We start from the raw sequence: 26,243 nt of genomic DNA, 5'->3' as shown, positions 1-26,243 counted from the left end.
ACACATGTCTATGGTTAGGAAACATAACCATCTTTGATTAACGAGCTAGTCAAGTAGAGGCATACTAGGGACACTATGTTTTGTCTATGTATTCACACGTGTACTAAGTTTCAGGTTAATACAATTCTAGCATGAATAATAAACATTTATCATGATATAAGAAAATATAAATAATAACTTTATTATTGCCTCTAGGGCATATTTCCTTTATCTGCTAGGTAGTTGGCCAGGGCAACATATGAAGTTGCACATCTCACTAGCAGAGATAGTTGAATGGTGAAAATTTGGCATTCATGAGGGTATTGAAAAGTTGCATATAAATAGAGTGCTAAAGTTGCAAATCTCACAAGCATGGGTGGTTTGGGCCGGGTGCTAGCAGGGAAACTACACATCCATGGGGGTACGAGAGAAAGTTGCACATCACTGTTAGACAGTTGACCGTGACAGTATCCGAAGTTGCACATCCACTATTAGGCCATTGGCCGATGCAGCATACGGTGAAGCACATACACAGGGCGGGGGGAATTTGCACATCAACTACTATGCAGTTGGCCTGGGCAACAAACGAAGTTGCACATCTCACTAGAAGGAGATAGTTTGAGGATGGATGTACCATAATTGAAAATTGCACGCCTACGGTGTAGGAGAAAAGTTGCACATCCCTGTTAGGTAGTTGCACATCGACGGCTAGGCAGTTGCACAAAACGGAGAGAAAATTGCACAAAAAAAATTTCGTCGAAACATACACATGCGGGATCTTGTTTCGAAGAGCACGTCGCGAGGGTTCCAACAGTGAAAACGAATCTTAATTTCGATGCGCGGTTTGAAAGTTATGGTTTTTAAAAAAAAAACTAAAAACACGAATTAAGTGCGTTCACATCCGTTCACATGGATGTTTTGCAATTATTTATCCTCTTCACATATGACCACACATGTTTACTTTTCCTAATATGAGTCAGGGAGACAAAAACTTACCTTTTTCAGCCGGCCACCACGGAGGGCTAGTGGGCAGCCAGCCACCAGCTAGACCCATCCATAATTTTTTTTGTCTTGACAAGTGAGTCATTGCCCCCATGACTCGATCACGCGGTGAAGCGGTTCTCTCGTATTTTTTTCATGGTAATACATGTCTCATTCATATCATAAAGATCAAAGTACAAGTCATGTAAGAACCGACACAACAAAACTAAAAAGATAGCAGCACATCCTTGAGCTTGATACCAACGTCCGTCACCTGTCTTCATCCCCACCACAACAGCCACTGAAGAAAAGAATGAGGAATCACCTCCTCACCCGAGCTCGATGCGGCTCCGTCGTTGATATGCAGCTTTGCGGACGTCGAAGGTGGCTCACCAAAAGTGAAGCCCTTCCTGTTGAACGAATCAGACTGTGACAACACCCCGAAGACGTGATCGAACTCCAGATCTTGCATCCCACCACAACTAAGACGCCGAAGAACAAAACCATACATGTCATCCACGATCCGTGAACCTAGCACACGTTTCGTCTTTCACATGTCGTAGATGCAGTCTGCATCTGCTCCTATACTACCTCCCAAACTCCGCGCCAACGCTGGAGCAAACACCGTCGCAACGGCTGAGTCCGAGGACACAGGTCCACCACGAGGATGCCGGTGCCGCTATGCCATCCTTACTTGAACATACTGGTTTTTAAATGCATCCCCAGCCACATGACCGATGGCCTCATCGGGAAGAATCTGAATAATCTTTATTCAGCGTCATCATCGTCGCCGCCAAAACTAGACGATGGACAACCTAAAAATATAGACTACATTCTAAATAAAATCTAAACTACAAAGAAGTAAACCAGTCCACATGCGTGAATCCGACGACTCCTCACCACCGACGACCGAGGTCACCGGCGGAGGGGAGCCGTCGGAGGACGGCAATGGAAGATCTCGTCTAACTACTGATTTCGGAACGGAGCCTCACGCGGTAGCCAGCATCGAACGAGGGAAGGGAAGATGCACATTTGTACGGTTTCACATCTCATGCAGGATGGACAGCCCTCCCAAATCAAAAACATCAACAAACACAACATGATTCTACTCAATCTAAGCTAGCTCGTTTTTTCTTCAGCCGCCGCCGGCGCCGGCGCCTTGTCCACAGCCCCCCGCTCGAGGATCTTTTCCACGGCGGTGGGCCGCACGAGCTGCTGCGGCAGTCCGGGCAGCTCAGCCAGCGCGGCCGCGGTTGGCACGCGCGCGTAGTAGATCCTGCAGTTGTCCTGCTCGGCCGCCGCCAGGTCGGCCTCCACCTCCTTCCTGAGCCGCTTCACCGCGTCCCGCACCGGCGCCGCCGCCCTCCCGAGCGCGCCCTTGGCGCCCTCCAGGGACGCCAGCCCCTGCCTCAGCCGCGCGATCGCCTCGCCCACGCCGTCGCCGGCACCGCCACCGTTCTCGCGCAGCAGCCGCGCCGACCGCAGGCACGCCTCGCCGCGGAAGTAGGCCGCCTTGGCCTGCGCGTTCGCCGGCCACGACTTGTCGATGTGGTGCTGCTCGTGCGCCGCCATGGAGCGATGCGCCAGGTCGTAGTCCAGGCTCACCTGCTGGGCGACCTTGGCGCACAGCGCGGCCGGCTTGCCCCCGGCGACGGCGAGCTCGAAGTAGCACTCGAGCGCCTGCGCGAGCATCAACGCCTCGAACGCCGCCATGCACGCGCCGGACATGTGCCGCAGCTGGCAGCTCGCCGAGTGGTCTCCTCCCTCCGACGCCGCCCTCAGCAGGCCCGCCGCGTCGCAGAGCGCGGAGCACGCGCGCCGTATCCCGTCGGCCCCGCGCCTGTCCTCTTCCACCGCCGCGCGGGCCTGCTCCGTGGCCAGCGCGAACAGCGCCACCGCCCGCTCGGCGGCCAGCGCCGTGTGCGTCCGGCGACGGATTGTCCCGGCGTCCCGCCACGCGAAGCAGAGCTGGTGCCGTACGACCGCCTCGTCGAAGCGCGGGGCGACGGCGTCGAGCTTGCGGACGTACTCGCGGAGAAGGTCCCCGCGCACGGCCGCGGCGCCCTTCTTGTCCGAATAGGTCTGGACGAGGCGGCTGCGGCAGTGTAGCAACTCCCTCAGGTCGCCGTCGCCCTCCGCGGCCGAGGTGTCCTCCGCGAAGCCCTGCGGCGTCTTGCCAGGGAGGGACAGCATCGTCATCGGCGCCGGCGACGCCGGCGCGCGGCGGAACGGGAACTGCATGATCGTATCGCACGTACGTTGGCTACGTCGAGAGCGGTGGACTCAATCTGTTCGTTCGTTGGCAAGTAAATAAAACTTGTAGTGGTGATCGCAACGAAGAAGGAAGGCTGCGGGAGGGTTTAGGGAGGAAAGGAGTTGGATTAATAATAGGATCGGTGCGAGGAACTCGCGAGTTGGATGGCGATTAGGAAACCGAGTCTGACTAATTAAACGATGTGGTATTGTTGAGCTCTCGTACTACTACGAGTACTGCTCATGGCGGGGGCGGGAAGCGTGCCGGGCCAACGCGGTTCAGTTATTGACGTGGAATGTCAGCGGCTTGAGTTTTCCTTTAGATGGGCTTACTTTATTTATTTTTGCTTTGCAAATCATATTGTCAATGATATTATTTTTTGCGAAAACCCACACCCACCCACCCCCGCTTCGCCCTCCCTGGCGACACGGGGGAACCCTAGCCGCCGCCGGGAAAGCCACCTCCACCCGCCACCGCCAGAGGGCCGGCCGGCGAAGCCGCGCCGCGCCCCGGGATGGTGGTGGCGGGGTGGATTCGTTACATCCTGGCCCCACGGTCCGCCTCGTGCAGCCACCCCCCATAGTGGTGGTGGCAGGTGGGGCGTCTTCGCGATGGGGTAGTTGCTGGCGCCACTTCGGCCCCGAACCCGCGTTCTCCGGTCTCTCTGGGCTGCCGGCATCCTCTGTCGGGCAGCATCGGCCTCGGCGACTAGGAGATGCGCCTTCCAGTTTGTCTGGTTCGTTGATGTCCCGACGGCTACGCCCACGGCAATTCGGATCTGCGCCCCTCCAGTCCTTGCTTGCCGGTCATCGTCGCCTCTCCTCGCGGTGGTCCTCGCTTCGCCGACGGCCCTACCTCAAAGCCTCTGCTTTTGCCAGATCCAATGCTCGTGGACCCGGAGGTGGTGCCATCGCCACACCAACCTCCTTCCGACATGGCGGTTCCGACTAGCGTTGGCCTCCTCATCGTCGATTCCACATTTGGGGGATATGGGATTGCTCAGCCTCAGGCTAGGGAGAAATCTCTGCTCGGCTTGCCGATGCTGGCAGTGGCCATGCCTGTGGGTGTCGTTTCCCTTCTTGAAGGTATTGTCAAGGCGTTCAGCTGTGCCCCTCTTCGAGCTCAGGGGAAACCCTAGGTCCGGATCCCCCGGGCCGGATGGCAATGGTGTTGTCTTCCTTCTTGAAGGCATCACCTTACTCGCTCACGGTGTTCCCAAAGTTGGCTTTGGCGATGTTGGACTTATTGTTGGTTTGGTTTTGTCGCTCTTGGTTCAGGCTTGGTAGATTTTAGTTAGTTGTGTTGTATTTCTGTTCGGGCCAAGCATCCCTTGTCTCTTTGCTCCGCGCACCTTGTTCTCGCCTGCCTGTGTTTGTGCCGTGTGTTATATCTACATTGTACTTATTCTATTTTCATTGTGTGTTGTACCTCCACTGTACTTATTCTATTGCGCATTCACGAAAATGCGATTTTTTTTGGCAGATGTTAAGGAGGCAAACCGGTTCCCGTGAAATTTCCGCGGTGCTGTACACCGAATTCTCTTTGATGTGCCCCAAACTTCTTCTTTCTTCAGTATATATATGCATTACTCTATCTCTTGCACAATATAAACTAAAATTTACTCTTCGTACAAAAACAACTTCCTAAACATTTCAAGGCGGCAAACGAAGCTTCATAACCTGTACACGCTTGCTTACATTCCCTGCTGAAAATGACAGGAATGGTCAGAAACTGGGACATTTGCTTCCTGTTTAATGTTGCAAGTTTTTGTGGTCTACTCAGCAAAGTTTCAAGTGAAGATAGCTAGAAAGTACCTGGCAGTCTGGCACATAATCAGCCTGAAAAACAGGCAAGAGAACAGCGTATGGAAATGAAATCATCAATATCGGCAAAGTTGAACCGAGCAGCATATGAATAACCTTGATATAAATGCATGGAAATGACAAAGGAAGCTGTGTAATTCTCAACTTAAAACAAAATTTCCCTGACAAGCAGGTGTTTCTCATGAATGAAAGCATAGCACGTCGTCAACAGTCTTTGCCGAGCCCTAGCTCTACCTTGATTAATGCTTGGCTTTCTTCTTAGGGTGGGGTTTCCTTTTGGTTTTGGAGGATGCCTTGTTCAACGGTTGGTACTTGGTCCGTTTCTTTAGCTTCTCCTTCTTCTGTTTCTTCCACGCGCTGTCTGGGTCCACAAAGTCCTCGTCGCTGTCATCTTCAACGGGCGCGGAGCCATCCTCGTCTGATCCGAGGCCATCGTCCTCATCTTCCGCTTCCTCGTCCGAACTCAAGATCAAATCCTCAACCACATCCTCCTCCGCAGGCACATCATCGTCGTCACGGGCTCGTTTCTTGCTCTTCTCCTTTGCAGCTCTGCACCAGGAAAGGAGAGGAGGTAAACATCATGCCTTGCGCACGCAAGGAAACCGACCAGGAAAGAAGGGTAAAGGTTTGAACATACTTTGTTTTCTTCTTCTCCGCCAACAAGTTCTTACTGAAAGCAATGGGTTCTTCACTATCATCATGTTCCTCCTGTTGCTTCTGTGCCTCTGATAGCCTCTTCGAAAAGGTAGAGGACTCTGCACCCACGATAACACTGGTACACAAAGGAATGAATTAGTAAATAGCATTAATCAATACATTTACTCGGAACATGAGAGTGCATGAGTACATTTAGTCATACAAATTACTTAAGTATGGTGTGTGGTAAGATGATGGAAGATTGGAAGTCACTCAATGATAATGCGGTAATTTGCTTTATGGTATTATACACAAGCATCGACGGAACTAACCTTGTCTCATCCAAAGAATCGATTCTGTTCTGTGCTCTCTGATGTAGAGTAGCAACATATTCTGAGAGAGGGCTTGACCGTACTTCCTTCTCAGCCTGTTGGGAAAGAATATTATATGTTTTAACAAACACAACTGCACAAGAATCAAAATATACTACTCCCTCTGTTCACAAATGTAAACATCTTACATTTGTGAACAGAGGGAGTAATAAATAGTGTCCAGATAGCAAAGCCAACAGGACCACCTATACCTGTAGAAATGAATCTACAGCTGGATCATTGGGGGGGAATGTAATTCCGGCACGCTTTGAGCTTATGTACTCAACATTTGCCTCTACCTGGAATCAGAAACGGAAATCAGCACATGCGATCAATCAAGTACTATATATAGTTAAAATATTCTTTTATACATGCTTAGCAAACCTGACGAATAAGATCCTTCATCTCTTTTCGAAATCTGTCAGCCTTGATGGTTTTGCAAAAGTTCCGAAGTTGAACAAGTGGCAAAAAGGACATCTCGATGAAGGCAACAGAGTAGCTCCACTGCGCCAAATGCTTAGCCAGCTCATCAACCACAGAGTAAATGCAAGCTTCCTGAAAGGCACGTGTCTTCACCATTTTCTTATCTACCTGTAAGAGGACTACCTGTTATATGTTTGTTTTCAGAGGCATGTCCCCATAGAATTGTGTTACAAGGAAACAAACCTGTTTAACATTGAACATATTCACTGCTTTGCCAACACCACCATCTGGACGGCCTCTAAGTTCTTTCATTTCTAGCATATCAAGCAACAGAGAGGACACCGGAATAAAGGTACCGGTGGCTTCGGCAATGCAATTAAGCATCTTTACACATCTAATGCGTACAGGGAAGTAACGTGCACTCGGTACAAGACATGCTACACCGTGTATTATCTGGGTTAACGGATAGGCCAAAGGCCGGAAATCTTCCTCAGAACTACATCCACACACAACACCTGTCCAAAGCTCAAGGCAGAATATAAATTGCCAATCATAAACTTTTTGGTAGGATTTCTGCACAAGAACAATGTAAGCTTATCATCAGTTCACAACAGGAAAACGTTCCTCTTTTTGTCTGATTGACAACAAAAAATATCAAACTAACATACGAAAGGAACCAATAGAATTAGCCAAAATGAGCTGTTGTCAGCAAATAATCTAAAAGAATGATATCCCTCCTATGAGCAGACAACACTTGTGTTTCCAAAATACAAGAAAATACTTGGCAAAGACTAATAGAAATAGTACCTCCAGCTGTTTGTTCGTTGGTTTGTTTCTTTCTTTCTGCTTTTTGTCCTTTGATGTCTTCAAAAGATGAAACAAGAACCAAAAAAACTCTGTCAGATCACAAGTAATAAATGCAGTTCTAGCATATGAACATGACAGTTCAATGGACAAAATACCTTTGGTCCTCTTTCGGTAAGAGCACCTCTTAGGATAACTGCCAACTGACGAATGAAAACAAAAGCATGTTGATAAGCACTTTGAGGGTCCACGATATACAATTCTTTGACACAATTCCCAAGAAATTGAATGTGCTGCAGTTTCGATCCGCTGATAGACTTGGACAACTTGCAGTTCACCAAATAAGCCTTGTAGATACCCTTGAGGCATGTGTCAAGGCAATCCGGACCTACTTGAACACACAAGTCTCGGAGGAACAAAAACGAAATAAAGGGCATGGCACCTCGACCTCTAGCCCAGGTATACAACAGGGTCTAAAATAACACCACCAAGTTGAGAAAATTCTTGTCAGATGGACATCAGAGTAATGCTGAAAGCTACTTAAAATGAAATGAGAAGGCAAAGCTAACGCACCTTAACATACTTCCTAAGGAGAGAAGGGAAGGCTGCCAGAAAAACAGCTGATGCTCTGACACGGAGAATAGTAAATGCGATCATTTGGTCATCAGTCATCTCGGTTATCATATGGAGTGCATTGACAAGATACACCCTCATTAGATTGCCATTCCTCTTCCATGAATTAGTCATCATCAGCTCACTGATTTTCTCTTTCTTCCCTCCAGAGCTAGGGGCACCGAGTAATTGGCGAAGGATGCTATCCATGTTCTTCAAAACGTAGTGCATGACTTTGTCGAGTACACTACCGGACATGACACTGAATTTTGGTGCTGAATTGTCCCCACTGTCCTCGCCATAATGGCAAGCTCTCCTGAAGGCTTGAAGAATAGACCTGATAGATCCTATCTTCCCATCTTCGGCCCCTTTGCACCAGGAATCAACCATTTCCATCGTAATTGGTTTAACACTTTCTTTTGGCTCCTCCTTAGGGACAGATTTAGGTTCCTCGTCACTTTCTTGATCATCCTAAACACAAAGCAACCCAACTCATATAAACTTCTACAGGGAGAAGAAGGATTATTGCAAGTAAAAAGAGTAAAATTCATCTTACAGCGATGTCATCATCATTGAATTCCAAGAGCTCTTTATCACACTCTTCCAAATATTTAAAGAACTCGGGATCCTACAAAAAAAAAAAGCTCCGTAAGTTTCATAAGCAGTCAACAGTAACTCAACAGCACAGAGAAGAAAATTAGTGGTTACAAAATACGAAGAAAAGAAGAACAAACTGAAAAACCAGAATTAAGCTCCTGGCTGTGGCTGTGACATGTGTAACCAGAGTCCATACAGATATCAAAAAGGAATTGCACAAGCAAACCAACCAAAGCTAACCAAAAGACATCAAACAATTAGGGACGAATTCTCTTTACGCATCAATCACATGTCCAGTCGACAACAGAAAAAACAAATCAACAGTGGGGAGCTTATTAGTTAAAGCATAAGAAGACTATCCAAATGTTAAGTCAATGGCATATTCTTTTCGGTGAAAAGGGTCCAGTTAAGGCTTCAAATTATAAATTTGGAATTTTAATTCAATGGAACTACTTATGTTAGAGCATGGGTGCGCCTAACACGTACAGTTTCAGTTTCATTCATAACAACTACAGTGCAGCTGAAGCTAGTGAACATAAGGCACTCCATACAAAATGACAAACCGCCTTTGTCACATCTCTCAAGATTATTACCTCTGTAAATCAACAATCCAAGTTGCAACATGCTTAAAGCGTTCGTTGCTTAGAATGGTCAGTGCGATTCAGAGTTTATTTACTGTCATTCTTTTAAGTTACCAGACTACCATTGATACGAATGACAAACTGTATGTGCAACTCTTACAATGACTGCAGCCTGAATTCGGTGCGTCCAAAATTTGTCAGGCATGAGTATCCTGGGAGTACTAACCAGCGACCATTAATCGATTGCAAAAATAAGATTCCACTGAAGGACGGAGCAGAAACCAGAAGATGAGACGGACAGGAGACGAACCTTTTCCTGCAGCCTCTTGAGTTGGTCGACGTGCTGCTTGGCCTTCTTCTTAGAGCTTCCCTGCACCTCCTCCTCCTCAGCTTCGTCTCCATCCTCCCACTCATCCTCTTCCTCGTCCGAGACCGGCAGGTCCACTGAACGTCACACGAAGAGAGGAGCGAGTCGATCAGAAAAACGAAGGAGTAGATAGCAGGGGAAGGGGACGAGAAGGGATGGGAATCGCACCGTATTCGTCGGAGTCGGACATGGCGAGCGGCGGCGGCGGCGGCGGCGGCGGCGGCGTGTGGTGCTGGTGCCCTAGAGGGTGCTGGTTGCCGAAACAGGCGAGGGAGAGAGAGACAGCGCGGGCAGAGAGACAGGTGAAGGCTGGGGAGAGTTGGGTTGCGCGAGCGTCTTGGGCTTTCGGACCGCAGAAGAAGGCCCGATTAGAAATTGAGACCACCCAGCTAAATGGATGTCAATTTCTCAAAAAAATAATAAAAAATAGATGGATGTAAAAAAAAAGCTAAATGGATGTTTTGTCTCAAAAAAAAAGCTAAATGGATGTTTTTTTTTCTCAAAAGTAAGCCAAATGGGTGTTTTTTCTATTCTTAATAAATAAAACAAACAAAAAAAGTTCTGAATTGCACTGACCATAAATTAAGCTTGAACATGGATCGTTGCAGAGGAGCGACTAACCGATGATTACTCCCAGGGGTCCTTCCCGGTGGGAGCGAGGGCTACACGAGGTCATGTCGTGTGGTGCGTTGTTGTCAAGTGTCCTGCACTGGGCGCACCAGCTGGAGCACAATTTTGTTCACGCATTTTTTAGTTTTTTGTTGGTTTTTTCAGTTTTGCTAGGTTCTTTCTAGGTTTTATTGAAAAAAAATCCTCATGAAGCGCAGTTATGCTTCACTTGGAGGTAAAGTTGTGCTTCCTCCTGAAAAGGGAAAAGCCGGTTGTACTCTCTGATAAGTGAAAAGCACAATTGTTCTTCACAGTTTGTGCTTCCGTGTGAGACACAGTTGTACACCGTGTGAATCCGGCGGCTAATGCGGCTTGAAACTGCGTCGGTATTTTCCCAAAGAGGAAGGGATGATGCAATACAACTACGGTAGGTATTTCCCTCAGTTATGAAACCAAGGTTATCAATCCAGTAGAAAAACTAAGTAACACTATGTAAACGGTACGTGCACACAAAGAACAAATAATTGTATCCGACGTGTAAGAGAGGTTATCAATCCCTACACGGTAAAAAGATAGATTAAATTGTATGAAATTGGATAAATGGATCTAGCAAGAACACAAGAAAACAAGTAAAGAAAAAGTGCAGCAAACTATTTTTGGATTTTCGGAAATATAGATCTGAAAACAATATGATAAAAGATAGACTCGGGGGCCGTAGATTTCGCTAGTGGCTTCTTTGGAGAAAATAGCATACGGTGGGTAAACAAATTACCGTTGGGCAATTGATTGAAGAACAAATAAAAATTGCATATTTTCCTAACAAATTTAACGAGTAATTTTTGCTCTCTCAATCTTTGTTTGCAGTTTACACTGATATCTTGCGGCATGTTGGCGCACGGCTCATCTATCATCCTTTAGAAGGGAAGAACTTTTGTTTCCTAGGTTTCCCTATAGACATGCAACCAGAATGTTGTTTGATCCATAAGCAAATTTGAATCTGATCCATTCTGCCAAGTAGCAAGGTCTGCATAGTCCTATGATTTATGGAAGATGGGCTGTACCTGTAGATATTAGAGTATGCAGAAAATATAGCCCATACTCATTACTAACAGATGCAGAAAAATCAAATAAATTCCCATCTCCATATGTCTATGATGACAAACTTTGTAATTACCAACTCGTGCTTGAATGTCTTGTGAATTTCTTGCAAAGGAAACGAGTTAAACTGATTGATGAGCGTAGGGAATGCTTAAAATTGATATCCGCCCCCCCCCCCCCCCCCCCCCCCACACACACACACCATCCAAATTTCAGTTACTAATGCAGTTCAGAGGTTCTAGAGAAAAAAATTGAGAAATTCAGGTGTGCCTCAAAACGTCAATGCATCTCATCTGAAAAGGAAAAATAAAAAGCATCGACGCAATTGTTAGCTGTCGCTTTGCATCTGGTTTGTTACCATGTCCATGTAACAACCATGGCGGGTCCCAGCATTCAATCTGTACATCTCCAGTTGTAACTGATATTATGATTAAATTCCTCGTTCATGTAACAGCAAGTGTCAATCTCTGAACTTACCTTGCAAACAAGCAAGCCTATGTCTCTTCCAATAACAGCACCAACACCAAAATCTATTTGGCCGACCAGGGCAAAAGTGAGGAGAGATGGTAGAAACTTAAATTGTATTCCCTCCGTTCTAAAATAGATGACTCAATTTTGTACTAACTTTAATACAAAGTTGGGTCATCTATATTGGAACGGAGGTTTTTTTCAAAAAGGGGACAGAGCCCCGGCCTCTGCATCAGAACGACGCATACGGCCATATTATTAAGAATAATCCAAAAGGTTCCACAAAGGTCTTCCGCTCTGAAAAGCAGAAAAGCTCACAAAGAGCAAAATGAACATAACAGGAAAAGCCACAACCGGCAGGCAAAATAAAATAAGATAGGAACCTAAAAACCTATCATATTACATGACCGCCATCCAAACCGGTTGAAGATATCCCGAGTACCATCTCCCAACAGACAGATCCAGTAACCAAACGCTCCCTGGCCTCCGTCGGAGTGAGTAGCGACCACATACAGATCAGTGTAGTGGCCCGAAAGATAACCAGCAAGAAATGAATATTTGTTGTTCTGTTAAAAACCAAATCGTTTCTGCAGTTCCAAACAGCCCATAATAAAGCACATACTCCAACACGTATATGTCTCGCAGTCTCGGAGCCTAACCCATCTAACCACGTCCCAAATAACGTGTTAATGGTATTCGGAGGAGTAATATTAAAAGCTAAGTGCACCGTCCGCCATAAATTTTTTTGCCAAGGGACAATCGAGAAAGAGGTGTTTGATGGACTCATCCTTATCTCAGAAACTACATCTTGTAGATCCTGTCCAATTGCGTTTCACCAGATTATCCTTAGTTAGAATGACTTGTTTATGTACAAACCACATAAACACTTTGATTTTTAGAGGCATTTTGACTTTCCACACATGTTTCGAACGAGGAATCACACTAGAGTTGATAACATCCAAATACATGGACTTAACCGAAAACTCTCCATTCTGTGTGAGCTTCCAAATCAACCGGTCTGGTTATTGGGAAAGATCGACCTCCATGAGTCGTCGTACTAAGTGTAACCAAGCCTCCCAATGATTTCCCGCTAACGTTCTTCTGAATTGGATATTCAGAGGGTTAGACTGTAATACTGTTGCAACATAAGCTTCTCTTCGCTGCACAATATTATAGAGAGAGGGATACTGGAATGCAAGGGGCGTCTCCCCAAGCCAAGTGTCCTCCCAGAATCTCGTGGTAGTACCGTTTTCAAGGACAAATTTTGTCCTGTTGAAAAAGGCTGATTTCACTCTCATCAGTTCTTTCCAAAAAGGCGAATCAGTCGACCTCACTATCACCTGGGACAATGTTTTGGAGTTAAGGTACTTATTGCCCAATATTTGCGCCCACGTGGCCTCCATCTCTACAGATAGCTTAAACAACCATTTGCTGAGTAAACATCTGTTCTTCACCTCTAAGTTTTCAATACCTAGACCCCCTTGGTCTTTCGGTCTGCAAACGATATCCCATTTCGCGAGTCTGTATTTTCGTTTTAATTCATCACTTTGCCAGAAGAATCGAGATCTATAGAAGTCTAGTCTTTTCCTGACACCCACTGGGATCTCGAAAAAGGACAAAAGAAACATTGGCATACTTGGGAGTACTAGCGAGATAATAAGCCAACCGAAATAATTGCATCATCCGTATTGAAGTAGTTTCTAACATCACACTGCCCGAAATAAAAATAACATGTTCTCAACTTCCAGTGCTAAGTTTGTCGTTAGCACCATATGATGGTCGTGTTAGCACTGCTTCCAAAACAATATGGCAAAAACTTAACAAGTATATGACACAATACTAGCAAGTAGTAGGATGCAAGGGCCATGAGCTAAAGATCTAGCCATCATTGGAGGAGCCAACAATAGTGAAATCTGCCTTGACGACGCATCTCGATCCTAGGACATAGCCTCGAGACGGATCCTTGAATCTATTGACTGTAAGGAACTTGGGCCATCCCCAGCTGCTATCACCTCCAAACACCGAGAGACCTGCGATCACCAGAAAAGTAAGATCAACTGAAATCAGGAGGTAGCAAATTATAGTCGTCACTGATAGTTGCTAAGGAGAGCTGAACCTGAAGTGATGGTGGAGTGTTTCCCGTTCTTTTGGTCTAGGATGGATAGAGTCAATTCAACTACCTTCCCGGACTCGTCACAAAGCTTATCCGAGGACTCCAAGTATAAGAACAAGGAGATGTGGCCGGTGATGTTTCTGCAACCATGCGGATACATGCCAACATGCCTGTTCACAGACATGTAGAGTGGCAATCAAAACATAATCATCGAGTTTGCAGACTGAATATTCAGTAACACGTTAGGTGATGCATCGGAGTGTGTTTCTGGGTGTCTCTAAATATACTAGAACAAGAGTTGCTTGGTTCCTTTCGTAGAAATTGGGCTAAGATATTCAGTTGGAATATCTCAAGTGACAATGGAACTTGTGTTGCACAGACATCTGGATGTCCCTAATGTATGTTGGCATAGAGCACGGGAGAAGTACGTCCGGCCACTACGAAATTAGTAATGTAACATGGCATGGTACATTTATGATAAATGGACTAATGTTGCATGCACATTATTAATAAAAAACATTTATATGTAACTGATGGAAGATATGAGTACCATTTATGTCCACCAACTTCAAATGTAGGAGAACAAACATAGCGCTTCAAGTCCAATTCATGGTAGTTGTCCATGGTCCAGGTGTAGGTCCCTTTGATGAGCCCTTTCTTCTGGATAAAAAGGTTCTGAAGTGTGGTAGCCTTCTTCAGAACCATAACAGCCTTCTTTTCAGGAGAACACACTTTAATTTTCAATATCTTAACACCAAAGACACAGCTATCATCAACTAGAAAAGCAGATGATTTTAGTAGCTTCTGAAGAGGAATCAAACATTCATCCTTCGAGCATGTATTGTTCAAATGAAAATTGTGGGTAGCTGCATTCAGTTAAAGATTAGAAGATTAGTGAGTGAAAACTTGCATTTAAGCTGCACATACCCCAAACAATGTACAACCTCCGTTCACACCCTTTACGCATATATGCAAACATGGCAGCAATATAGTGAATCCCATGTAGGTATCATGTTCAATGTAAATCCCAATATAGAATTATAGCTCAAACTTATGTAGCATAGACATAAAGGACTAGGGAAGGGAATCCCAACTGTAATAGGTTGGACGTGCACAAAGAAGCAATTAAAAAATACCTTTGCGTCCATAGTATATCTTCTTTGCATGATTGTATACTGATAACTCAAACACGGCATTTACCGTGTCACCCGGCTTCAGGGTTGTCCGGCCTAGTTTAAGAGAAAGACCAACATATGGAGTTTCAGCGCTAGGTTTTTGATGCATTGGTGGTGTCACTTTCAGGAACCTGGTAAATCAATTGATGGACAAAAAAAAAGTAAAACAAAGTAGTCATAACTGAAGTAAGAATGAAATCTGATTTCTTCACTTCATGCATCCTACCAAAATGTTTGTTAATGGAATTATTATGATTGACAATTTGACTTCATAGAAGCATGATTAGCGAGAGTAATTCGCATCCTAAATTAGTGTTTTTTGTCCTAAATTAGTATTGCATATGGATATACAGATAGCAATTCTGTCTACTAAAAACAAAATAAATGGTTTAGTAATAATGCTAGACTGAGAAGCGTCATATTTGCATGTAACACATAGTAATTGTGTAACAAATCCTTCTGCAGTTATGATACATACCACTTATACCCGGAGCAGTGAAAATGAGCAGATTTTGCTGACTTGGCTCCTGTCTCAAGTAGCGCTGAGAAGTCATGAACCTTCCATTGTAAATGTGGAACATGAGACTTTCCTAAGCTTGCAGGAGCTGAAATTTCCACAAAGGCAGCAACTCAAAATTACATACCAGTCCAGGGAAAGGAAAAGAACGTATGCACCATTCAGAAAATTAATGTGCTTTTGCATTTGCAGATGGACAGGCTGCAATATCTACCATGGGCAATATGGAAGCAGCAGAACATCTTTTCATTGAGCAGAAAATGCAAATAATGTACATACCGAAAAAGGCTTTCGCCTCGCTTTATAAATAAAGCAACCATAAAGAAAATAATGTACATACGTGAAGGCATGCAATCTTAACAGATTTAATGTGATAAGTGGCCCCCTATCTATGAGAATAGTTATTCACTTGGACCAAAAAAGCATAGAACGGAACATGTCATAGTACTTCCTACATGTATATATATAGCCCGAAGTAATGCTTCATGTAGTCAGCAAGTATGCGTGTGTTCTCTAGAAATCTAGCATGCCTTCTTTTTTAGTCGCAAAAAAAAGTGTATGTTTGGTCATCAGCCATGGGTGTTCACGGTGGCAGCCAAAGCACATATCAGACGACCATGATCACGATCGATGATTGTTGCATGAGCGCCACAGGGGCACAAGAGCCACCAGCGCAACAAGCCCAGTCGAAGAGCAATCACCGCACCGGTACCTAATCGTCTGGCTAGTTACAGTACTAAAGATGATAGCGATGACAATAACTCCATTCTCTGCAGCATACCTAGAACTGTAGGACCATAAGAATTAAGCGCTACAATTCATGTACTACTTTTTACCTGATTTTGTTTAACAAATGAGCACTGTAATTGGTATCTGTGTTCTGTTTATAATATGCACAATCTGAATTTCAACTAGAAAAGGACCAAGAAGACGTACATGTACTCCCGGTGTTGCCCATAGCACCGGCAGGCCTTCCTCTGCTCTCCTCCTCTGGAAGCACCACAGGGCACGTAAGTAATCTCCAAAGTAGAGTAGTGCAAATCTTGACGAAATAATAACCACACCGCGCAAAGATAAATCACCATTCCTTAATGACTAATCACTTGGATGTAAATCAATCAATTTGCCGAGGACAAAATTTCCCCGATGATCTAATAATTAATAAATAAGTGATCAAGAAGTGAAATCCCACTCCATAAACATAAACCGGGTGGTTCAGGTTTGTCGAAAATAATTAAGGTAAATTTACAAGAACTTGTAGTTTGAACTGAAACCCCCTAAAACCCTTGGTGTAGAAAAACCCTAAAACCCTCTGCTCCGGGAATCGGTTGTTCTTTCCACAGAGAGGCAGGTGAAAAGATGGAGAAGGGCGAATAAAGGACTGGAATTCCCATGGACAGCAGAGCAGGAGGCGAGGGAGGAGAAGGACCTGGCTTGGTCTCGGGGGCAGATCGAAGCTGGAAAGACCTGGCTTGGACGGCCAACGCTGGGGAATGGAGGCGAGAGGGGGCATTTATATGGAGGATGTGATCGTGGGGATTCCTTCCTCTATCTTTTCTTTTTTTTTTTTGGAGAAAAAAACGGAATCCTTCCTAGCTCTAAGGAGAAATTAGTTTGGATATCATGTTATCCACAACAAACCCCTGGAGAAATTAGTTTGGACTAGGACACGTTTAACGCCCTCTGGTTCTCCTCCTCCTGGAGATCGAAACGAATGGACGGCGGACAAAGGAAAGAGCCTCTTTTTCCTTCTCAAAATAAACCATAGACGCAAAGTGCTTTACATTGAACCATGATTCATCAATCGGGGACATGACCCGCATGGGAAACCAAGCGAAAGATAACAAGTATTCAGCTGAATCCAACATGCATGTAGCGAGGCAAGCAGACTGACATAGCTGTGTCATCCATGCATATACAAGTACTTCCAGTAACATATTTCTGTCCGACACATATACATAGAAATATATATGCGTGAAATCATCTCACTTCTCAAATCCGGCCCATTACTACTACTAATCATTCCACAAGTTCTTAGAACTGCTACCACAACATTGTCTCATATATAAGTCTGGTTATTAGTAGCTACTAGGATTAAAGAGCATTATCTCTCCATCAGGCCATGAGGTAAAAACATCTAGCCATCATTGGATGAACCAATGATGGTAACATCTGCCTTCACAACGCAGCTCGATCCCACAACATAGCCTCCCGACGGCTCCTTGAGTTTCTTGAGTCCAAAGAAGTTAGGCCATCCCCATCCGCATCCTTTATTACATACCCAGAGACCTGTGATCAAGACAAAAGTAAGATCAACTGTAATCATCATGAGGTTAAATCACACATATCAATGGCACTGGTACTTGCTATGGTGAGCTGGACCTGAAGTTGCAGTCAAGTGTTTCCCATTCTTTTGGTCCAGGATGGATAGAGTCATTATAAACACCTTCTCGGAGTCGAGACGGAGCTCATCCGAGGCATCCAGGCATAAGTACAAGCTGATGCAATCAGTGCTGTATTTGTCACCATGCGGATACATGCCGACGTACCTGTTGAAGAAAATGGGAAGTGTCACTTCAAATATAATTGGGCACCCGGGAAAATGTATTTGAAGAATGTGGTTCTTTACTGAAATCAGAAAGTTGTGGCTGAGCTTGGCTGTAGTCAGGTTAACTTTGGACACGGCATGGTGTCATTACAATTGTACAAACACTCTGAACAAAACATCACTACAGAAGATAATGCTGTACAATGTTACGTAAAAACAATGTGAGAAAATAATCGATGGTGTGTGGCACATACAAGAACGGCTTGTACCAAATATATACATGAAAATGAAATTTCTAGCTTTTATTCAACATAGATTTTAGTACTACATTGTTTCGGAATTTTCGGTCCAGCATGATTACAAAAACCTGTTTCTATTGAAACTGGAACGCGCACCTCAAAACTCTAGGGGATCCGTGGGGATCCGAAGCCCAGGGGCGAGCTGGCGGCGTATCTGGCCTCTCTGCCCAGGTCTAGATGGTGTGGCGGTTGGCGGTGATAGGGGTGGCTGGTGGGCCTGTTAAGGTGGTGGTGATGCAGCTAGTGTCCGTCTGCTCCGGTGGAGTGGTGGGGCTCCGGCTGGATCTGGCCAGGGCGTGGAGGCGCTGGTGTTGCGGTGGTGGTGGGCGGCGGGCTCGTCCGCTTTGGTCGCTCCGGCGGCTGGTGGGCGGGCAGCGCGAGGAGGCATCTCCGGTGAGCTCCCTTGGCTGCTGATGCAGGTTGATTTGCTATCCCTCGTCGGCGGGCGTGTGATTGCTGGTGGCTTCGCGGGGATTTGTGCCTGCTGCCATGGTGGGGTGACACGGGGTGTGTTTGGTGGGGAGCTCGGTAGGAGGGATGGGTGGCCTCGATGCGGTCGCGCCACCTGTCGCGGCACAGGGGTGTGCCGGTCCGGATGTGTCCGCTCCTCCTTCTCCCCCTTACCTTGGCCACCTTCTCCTCCTTTCCTTGGCCACGGGTGGGTTGGCGCAGGTCTGCCCATGTTTGGCGGAGCGTCTGCTGGTGACTCCGTCGATCGGGGTCTGCTGGTTGGGCCAAAACCGGAGCCTTTGTGTGGTCTCGGGGTTGTTTGGTTGCAGGACGGCGGCCTTGGCGGCGAGAGGCGCGGTGTTCGTGGGCGAAGCACGCGTCTCGGGTGCGTGTGGGCAGCCATGGCCACACAGGTGGCATTGCTGTTGATGGTCGATGTTTGGCGTGGTGGTTTGGTGGAGATGGATGAGCGGTGGGGTGCATTACCTGCGCTGTTCATTGGCCGGCCAACGGTGGCGGCATCCGCGAGCGTCTTTCCCATCCTGAAGGCTCCGTTGCGGCTGGTGCCGTCTCCTCCAGTTTAGTCCGAGTGAAAACTTGATCTTCTGGATAGGATGGTGGCGATACTCAGATGTCGTGCCCTTCTTGGAGGCACCGTCTTAGTCTTTGCTATGTTGTGGGTCGGCGTCATTTATTCACGGTGGCTAGCTCATAGTGAAGGTCGCCGCCATCTCCAAGCAGTCTTATTATTATCGTTAGTGTGCTTGGTGGCGTTTGGGTGATGTGGTGTTGTGTGGCACCCTTGTATCTTGCCTTGGGTGTGTGTGTTGTGTGTTGGGTGGTTGGTTGTATGCATGATCGTTGCTTCATATATAAAACAGGGCGAAAGCCTTTTTCCGTAAACTGGAATGCGCTACGTATATCTGTAAATATACTAGAAGTACACTTCTTTGGTTATATCAAGCTAAACTGTCCAGTTAAAATATCTGAAGGACCTTGCCTTGCAAAAAGATCTGGCAATTGCTAATGTCCATTGGCTTAAAACATTAAAAAAGAAGTTCGTAAAGTGACTAGGTATGGTAAGTTAAAGGGCACGTATAAGCTAAAATGTTGGATAATACATGCATATCATTTATATAAATCATTTGTGATGTAACAGGTGCATACCATTTATGCCCGCCAACTTCAAATGTAGGAGAACGGACAAAGTTATCCGTGTCCAGTTCAAGGAAGTTGTTCACGTTCCAAGTGTATGTCCCTTTGACGAACCCCTTCTTCTGAAGGAAGAGGTTTTGAACTGTGGTAGCCTTCTTCTGAACCACAACAGCCTTCTTTTCAGGAGAAGAGACATCAATTTTTAATATGTCCACACCGAAGACACAACTATCATCAACTAGAAAAGCAGATGATTTCAGTAGCTCCTGAAGAAGAATCAAGCAATGCTCCTTCGAGTAGCTATTCTTGAAATGAAAGTTGTAGCTAGCTGCGGTTCGGTAAAAGTTAGAATATTAGAGAATGAAGAACTTGTATGCAAGACGCAAATATACCAAATAATATCTAACCAACCTTTACCCAAGCTAAGAAAGCAAGGTAGTGAATTACATCCAAATGATGATAATCAAATTTAAAGAGCAACATGTGTATACCATCTGAACATAATAGTCTCAAGTGTGAAACTTGTAATGTGGAGACCGAACCCGCTCTCTCCCGACCGCGACCGTGCCGCCCCCGCGGGCGGCCGGCCGCGCCCCTCCTCCTTCCCCGCGAGCCCTCCCCCCTCTCCTCCTCCTCCCTGCCGCCGTCGCCGGCGCCCGCCGCGGGCCTGGCCCGGGCAACGTTGGCGGCGGCGGCCCCCGGCCCTTACCCGTCTAGGGTTTCTCCGGCGCGGGACGGAGCGCTCCGGCCGGTGTCTTCAGGCGGCGGCGGTCCTGTGCGGCGGCGGGGTCTCCTGCGGCGACGGGGGCGAGCTCCGGGCGGCGGCGGCGCCGTTGGCGGCGGGGCTGCGCGGCGGCGCGGGCTGGCGGCGCCCGCCCGACCCAGATCTGGGCCCTTCGGGTCCCATCTGGGCCTGGGCGGGCCGGCGTCTGGCGTGGCGTTGGCGCAGTCTTCAGGGAGCGGTGGAGAGCAGTGATGATGATCGGCGGGGGCTGGTGGCGTCGACGCCAGCCTGCTGCAGCGTGGCCGGCGGGGCTTAGCGGGCCCATTTCGGGCCTGGCCGGGCCAGGGGTGGCCTGGTATGCCCCGCTGCCATGTCCGGACGGCTTCCGCGACGATGCCGGAGGCGCGAGCCTCCCGCACGACGGCGGTGGAGGTGGTTCCCTCCTGCTCGGCCTTGGTGCTGCTGCTCCCGTCGCGTGGATCTTCTCTCTGGTCTTCTTGACCCTGTGGTGGTGCTCGTAGCAAGACGGCGTTGGTGGCGGCGCAACCGTGATGGCGCATGGTTGGGCGGTGGTTTGGTTGGTCGGCTCCGATTGGCCGGTGGGGTTTGGCGTGCGGGAGAAATCCTTGCCGGTTCGTCCGGCTCCGATGCGGTGACACCGGCGGGTGCCACTATCCCTTCTTGGAGGGTGTCGGGAGCAGCTATCCCCCACCTCCCTCCGCGCACTGGGGGAAACCTTAGGACTTGTCTGGGCAGTAGCGTCGTCGGCGTCGCATTTCTTCTTGGAGGTGCTGCTTAGTGCGCGGTAGATCGGAGCCTCGGGCTGTGGTGGTTTGTTCCGGAGGGCGCTGCGGTCGCGGTTCTGCCTCGCTTTGTCGAGCTGCCGCAGTTGGCATTTATTTCTTTTTCTTTTTCTTTGGGCATGATGTGCTGCTTGCCCCAGCATCGTGTTTTGTACAATGGTGGTTTGCTTTGGAATACAAAGCGGGGGGCAACCCTTTTTCGGTAACTTGTAATGTCTACACAAAAACTTGTAGTGTCTCAAGTGAGAAACATGTGTATGCCATCTGAACCATCCAAATTCCTGAAGGTCTACAGGGAAACTTGACAGCAAAGCAAGTACAAAGCGACTTGTTAATGTGAAAACGTTGTATTTGATCATATTTCGATATTTACAGATATTAACTTGTAATGATGGAATCATGGTATTTATACCTCAAACTTATGACACATAGAGTATGGATGTAGCTGTAATATGATGGATGTGCTTGAAAAAACACATCCATGAGACTACCTTTGCATCCACAGTACATTCCTTTTGAATGGTTGTATATTGACAATTCAAAAACCACATGCATCGTGTGACCTGGCACCATCCTTTCTGGGGATGTCATAAGACGAAGAGCAACATATGGCGTTTCATAACCAGTTCCTTTATGCATTGGAATCACTTGCAGCTGCCTGGTAAATGAAATCATGCCAAGAAGTCAAAGTCAGTCTAGAATCATAACTGAAGTAGGAAAGTCTAATTTCTTCACTTCCTGCACCATATCAAGTTTTAGCGTCTGGCTGTTTGTTTATGAGATTGTGATTGCTAATTTGTTTACAGCGAAACATCATTATGAGTAAATGGCATCCTAAATCAATGTGTATATGGATAACATATAATTACCTTTTCTACTAAAACAAACCAGATGGAATTTCTCCACTACTATATAGTGAACCGGTTTTGGATTGGATCTAGAGCATCAATCATAACCATTGGTCCCCAAAATCCAAGGGCTAAGATCAGTAGGATTCGCCATGAACAGTAGACTGCTATTGCCTCTTCCGTGTTCTAGAGCATTCGTGTGGCCCTTCCATAAAAAAGAAGCCTATATATGGTGCCTCATGGGCCATATTGCCGGCTTGCCGCTGTGCGGTTTGGGAGGAGAATGGGAAGAAAAAGAAAATAGAGTAACATACAACTTTTCTACATGAACCTATAGTTGTTTTAGATGTGAATGTACAGTTTTTGTATGAATACTAATTCTTTTATTTTGCAGGAGGAACGAATATTAATTCCTACTCCCTCCGTCCCATAATGTAAGACGTTTTTTGGCACTAGTGTAGTGTTAAAAAACGTCTTACATTATGGGACGGAGGGAGTACTTAATTAATATCTGCATGTGTACATCACTATATTTCTTTTTCCCGAATCTATTAGCTAATCTCTGACCCTTCTTTATTTCTTTTACCAAAATCACTCCTTGTGCATTGCACATGTATATACATACTAGTAGGGATGAAAACGGAGCGGAAACGGACGGAACTGAGTGCTATCATATTTGTTTTCATATTTTTTTGCAGAAGCGGAAACGAATACAGAAACCCCGGAAATGAATACGGAAACAGATACTACCGAAAACGGACACGGAGCGAATACAAAGCGGATACGGAAACAGAAATAGGCATTGATCGGAACTTAAAAACCCCTTGAATCATAGAGAAATACACACAAAAAGAAACAAATTTAATGAGTTATTAACATGGCTACAAAATAATATCATTATGTTAACAACTTAGCGTAGTATTGTAGTAGTACCGGACAATTGCGTATAGGGTCAAGCTGAGTACATGTGTGGTAGTAGAAGTTGGGCCTTAGATCCTTTCTACTAATTGTGTCATTGTGTTCTCTTTGATGGTTGGGCTACAAAGCAGCTATAGGTCTAGTAAAAACAAAAATTCCATATTCACGGAAACAGAAAGTTCCATTTCCATGCATGTTCCACCGGAAAACACCGTTCTGTTTTTGTTTCCGTTTCCGCATACAAAATTCCATTTCCACTTCCGTTTTGAAAATTTCCATTTCCGTTTTCATATTTCCTCTCCGTTTCCATTCTTCCTCCGGAAAAACGAAAAGTTTCCACTCCATTTTCATCCCTACATACTAGTACATCTAATACCTGAATTTTGCGGAGTTTCTTTTGCAATTATGGTGCATACCAGTTATACCCAGAGCAGTGAAAAGTGGCAGATGTTGCTGCCTTAGCTCCCGTCTCAAGCAGCGATGAGAAGTCATGAATCCTCCATTCTAGATCTGGAACGTGGGTCTTTCCAAAATCCTGCATCCTCCATTCAGCATCCGGAACAACATGGGCTTTTCCTAGCAGTGCACGAGCTGATATTTGCACAAATGCAATAACTCAAAATTACAAAACAAAGAAAGAGAGAACATGCTATGATAAAATTCATGTGCATGTTGCAGATCCAAATAAACAAACTACAATATCGACAACCGCAAGAATGGGATACACGCATATAAGTTTTTTATCTTCTGATTAATAAATGAATCAAAATCTTGGATGCACATATTTATTCATGTCACCAATCAGGGGTAGAATAAGGCAGAAGACACTGTGTTTCAATCAACAAGACATCATTCAGGTACTTTCTTACAGTACTATGTCATTAGCATGTACTACTGGTTCTAACCAATAAGACATCAAGACCAGCACTCAAACAGCTTTGTGTTTCTAGATAAGGAGAGTGATATACTCAACACATGACTAGCTAGGCATCTTGCTAATTTATGAGCATGATGGTCAGAGCAAGTGCTCTTCAATTCAGAGCTAGGATTTCATCTTCTTACCCTGACTTTTGCCAAGGAATTAATGCTGTAAATTGCACCTAACTTTCAGTTTATAAGAGAGCTACATACATGAACTCTTGCAGTTGCCCATAGATGATAGATCTGCCCCTTCCTCTTCTCTTCTCTTCTGGAAGTGAGATTAAATCATACCACATGTCAGGTAAAGGTAGAAGCAGATGATGCAAAATACCACACAAAACAGATAGGGTAAAGTGAAGGCAACGGAAGGAGAAGGAATCAAGATAGGGCAGAGGGCCTCGACAACGCGCAACACTCAGTAGAGTAGAGACCGAAGAACGATCAGGAGCAAAGATAGGGCAGAAGCATAGAGCGACAATAACTAAGAACACAAAACAAAGAGCAAAATAAACAGAGGGGGAGATGAATTGTGTGCTTGGGTCCTCGAGATACCTAGCAACACCAACAAGCAAAGCAGAATCCGGGCGCAGAGCAGAGGAAGAAGAGGAGGAGGAGGGGAAAAGAGGGTTTTTGGGGCTTGGAGAAAGAGTGGGGAAAAGCGAGAAAGGGTAAGTGAATACCCCCACGCTGCTACTAAATTACTCCTACTCCGCGGGGAGCAGCACATTGTCGATGAGGGTTAAGAACATGCAGAATCTTGAGGGGCAGAGCCAATCTTGGTTCAAAATAATTACCACGGCTTGGCTCGTGAAAATCATTACCCGCGAAAAAAAATAAAGAAGAGAGAACAAGAAGTAGAAATCCCACTCCACGAGCAGATCGATTAAAAATCTACCCGTCGACCGACCACGAAAGAAAGCCAAGATGAACTTGCAGCGCAAAAACCCTGAATCCCTGTTTCGTCAAAAAATGAGAAAGTGTGAGCCTGAAAACCCCTCTACTCCAGAGTCCAGAAGAAGAAGTGAGGATGCCAAGCGCGCGATCTGCGGCAACGGGACGAAGAAGGGAAGAAGCGAAGGAAGAGAGAGACCTGAATTCGGGGGCTTCCTCGGCCGGCGTCCGTCAGGGTCCCGGAGGTGCGATGCAGGCGGAAGGGGGTTTTCACGACGGTCACAGCTCACAGAGAGGAACCACGTCGTCACTTTTTCCCCCTTGGTTTCTTTTCTGCGGGTTTATTTTCTCCATTGTTAAAAGGAAGCATACTGAAGAGTCCAATCTGTTAGAGCATGTACTATGGTTGATAAGATAATCTTATCTTAGGAAAACGTTTATAATCAATTGGATGATTTGTCTCTCACGTAAACCTGCTCTTCTGATCGACACGTGCCTTCTCTGAGGCCGGCCCACCGCATCCCAAGTATCCTCTCCACCTATCGATCCTAATCCACACGCGAGTCATCTTCCTCTGGAGTATCTCTCTCCCTCATCTCCCCCCTCTGGCAACTCCCCTGATGCAGACCGCTGGTAGGAAGCCGAGTCGGTCGTCGCTACTGCCGGAGATTTGCTCCTTCTCCTCCCCCTCTCCCTCCTCCCTGTCGAGTTCGAGGGATGCTGCGAGCCCCGCCGCCCAAAACACCATGAAGAGAGAGACGTGATGGAGCTGCGACGGAGGCAGCCGGTGTTGCGATGGAGCACCGTCGCATTGGAGACCACAAATTGAGAGTAGTTTCTACGCCGACCACTGCTCGCCATGGCCGCCTCCGTGAGCTGCAATGGAGCGTCGCGCGGTGTTGCGACAGTGACCGCGGCGAGTGTCAGGCAGTGGCGCCGCAACCTCGACGATGTTGCTTTGAAGCTGTCAGGGAGCACCGCCGGTGTTGCAATGGAGCAACGCTAGTCCGCTGGAAGCATAGTTGGCGCTGCAATGGAGCTTCGTCGGAGTTGCAATGGAGCTTCGCCGGCGCCCTCGGTGCTGCGTTGGAGCTCTGCTGGTGTTGCAATGGAGCTTCGCCGAATGTCGTCGATGCTACTTTGGAGCAATTGCCGCCGCACGTGCGCCATGAGAGCTGCAATGAAGCTTTGCCGGGGTGACATAGCCGCTACGTTAAAGCATCGTGTGGTTGCTGCTGCTGTGGCCTTGCAGCGATGAAATCATCCGACTTATTCATA

At 46.5% G+C, this 26,243-nt stretch overlaps 3 protein-coding genes across 3 annotated transcripts; all 3 read right to left on the bottom strand.

Annotated features, from left to right (window-relative positions):
- Window positions 1–5,108: 5,108 nt before the first annotated feature.
- LOC123122306 (nucleolar complex protein 2 homolog) lies at window positions 5,109–9,755 on the bottom strand. Its single transcript, XM_044542493.1, has 12 exons — window positions 9,597–9,755; window positions 9,372–9,505; window positions 8,440–8,511; window positions 7,845–8,354; window positions 7,430–7,744; window positions 7,275–7,331; window positions 6,711–7,040; window positions 6,429–6,635; window positions 6,257–6,343; window positions 6,006–6,100; window positions 5,675–5,809; window positions 5,109–5,586 (listed from the first exon to the last, which is right to left on the bottom strand). The coding sequence occupies exons 1-12, from the start codon at window positions 9,616–9,618 to the stop codon at window positions 5,277–5,279; spliced, it is 2,274 nt and encodes a 757-aa protein (XP_044398428.1). The 5' UTR covers window positions 9,619–9,755; the 3' UTR covers window positions 5,109–5,276.
- Window positions 9,756–13,324: 3,569 nt separating this feature from the next.
- On the bottom strand, window positions 13,325–16,948 carry LOC123091073 (uncharacterized). The gene is made up of 7 exons (XM_044512472.1): window positions 16,838–16,948; window positions 16,345–16,398; window positions 15,370–15,496; window positions 14,853–15,022; window positions 14,267–14,582; window positions 13,720–13,886; window positions 13,325–13,633 (listed from the first exon to the last, which is right to left on the bottom strand). Exons 2-7 carry the CDS (start codon window positions 16,364–16,366, stop codon window positions 13,482–13,484), a joined length of 954 nt encoding a protein of 317 aa, XP_044368407.1. The 5' UTR covers window positions 16,367–16,398; window positions 16,838–16,948; the 3' UTR covers window positions 13,325–13,481.
- Window positions 16,949–17,309: 361 nt separating this feature from the next.
- On the bottom strand, window positions 17,310–25,298 carry LOC123122298 (uncharacterized). Its single transcript, XM_044542482.1, has 8 exons — window positions 25,165–25,298; window positions 25,069–25,071; window positions 24,285–24,344; window positions 23,570–23,744; window positions 21,879–22,045; window positions 19,873–20,188; window positions 17,791–17,957; window positions 17,310–17,697 (listed from the first exon to the last, which is right to left on the bottom strand). The coding sequence occupies exons 3-8, from the start codon at window positions 24,304–24,306 to the stop codon at window positions 17,546–17,548; spliced, it is 999 nt and encodes a 332-aa protein (XP_044398417.1). The 5' UTR covers window positions 24,307–24,344; window positions 25,069–25,071; window positions 25,165–25,298; the 3' UTR covers window positions 17,310–17,545.
- Between the last annotated feature and the right edge of the window lie 945 nt (window positions 25,299–26,243).

Source organism: Triticum aestivum, chromosome 1B (assembly GCF_018294505.1).
Source record: "Triticum aestivum cultivar Chinese Spring chromosome 1B, IWGSC CS RefSeq v2.1, whole genome shotgun sequence".
NCBI lineage: Eukaryota > Viridiplantae > Streptophyta > Magnoliopsida > Poales > Poaceae > Triticum > Triticum aestivum.
The sequence above is the reverse complement of the archived record's forward strand: the minus strand, read 5'-3'. Positions and strand labels throughout refer to the sequence as shown.

Bases quoted from the DNA above. Each gene is read 5' to 3' on its own strand.
- LOC123122306 (XM_044542493.1), bottom strand. From the start codon at position 9,618: ATGTCCGACTCCGACGAATACG. The intron at 7,041-7,274 runs GTACTATTTCTA...GTTCTTGTGCAG, and splicing joins CAACGAACAAACAGCTGGAG to AAATCCTACCAAAAAGTTTA. The intron at 6,636-6,710 runs GTTTGTTTCCTT...GTCCTCTTACAG, and splicing joins ATATGTTCAATGTTAAACAG to GTAGATAAGAAAATGGTGAA.
- LOC123091073 (XM_044512472.1), bottom strand. From the start codon at position 16,366: ATGGGCAACACCGGGAGTACAT. The intron at 14,583-14,852 runs GTATTTTTTAAT...AACTGAATGCAG, and splicing joins GATATACTATGGACGCAAAG to CTACCCACAATTTTCATTTG. The intron at 13,634-13,719 runs GTTCAGCTCTCC...TGGTGATCGCAG, and splicing joins ACACTCCACCATCACTTCAG to GTCTCTCGGTGTTTGGAGGT.
- LOC123122298 (XM_044542482.1), bottom strand. From the start codon at position 24,306: ATGGGCAACTGCAAGAGTTCAT. The intron at 22,046-23,569 runs GTATGCACCATA...TTCATTTACCAG, and splicing joins CACTGCTCTGGGTATAACTG to GCAGCTGCAAGTGATTCCAA. The intron at 20,189-21,878 runs GTAGTCTCATGG...ACCGAACCGCAG, and splicing joins AATGTACTGTGGATGCAAAG to CTAGCTACAACTTTCATTTC.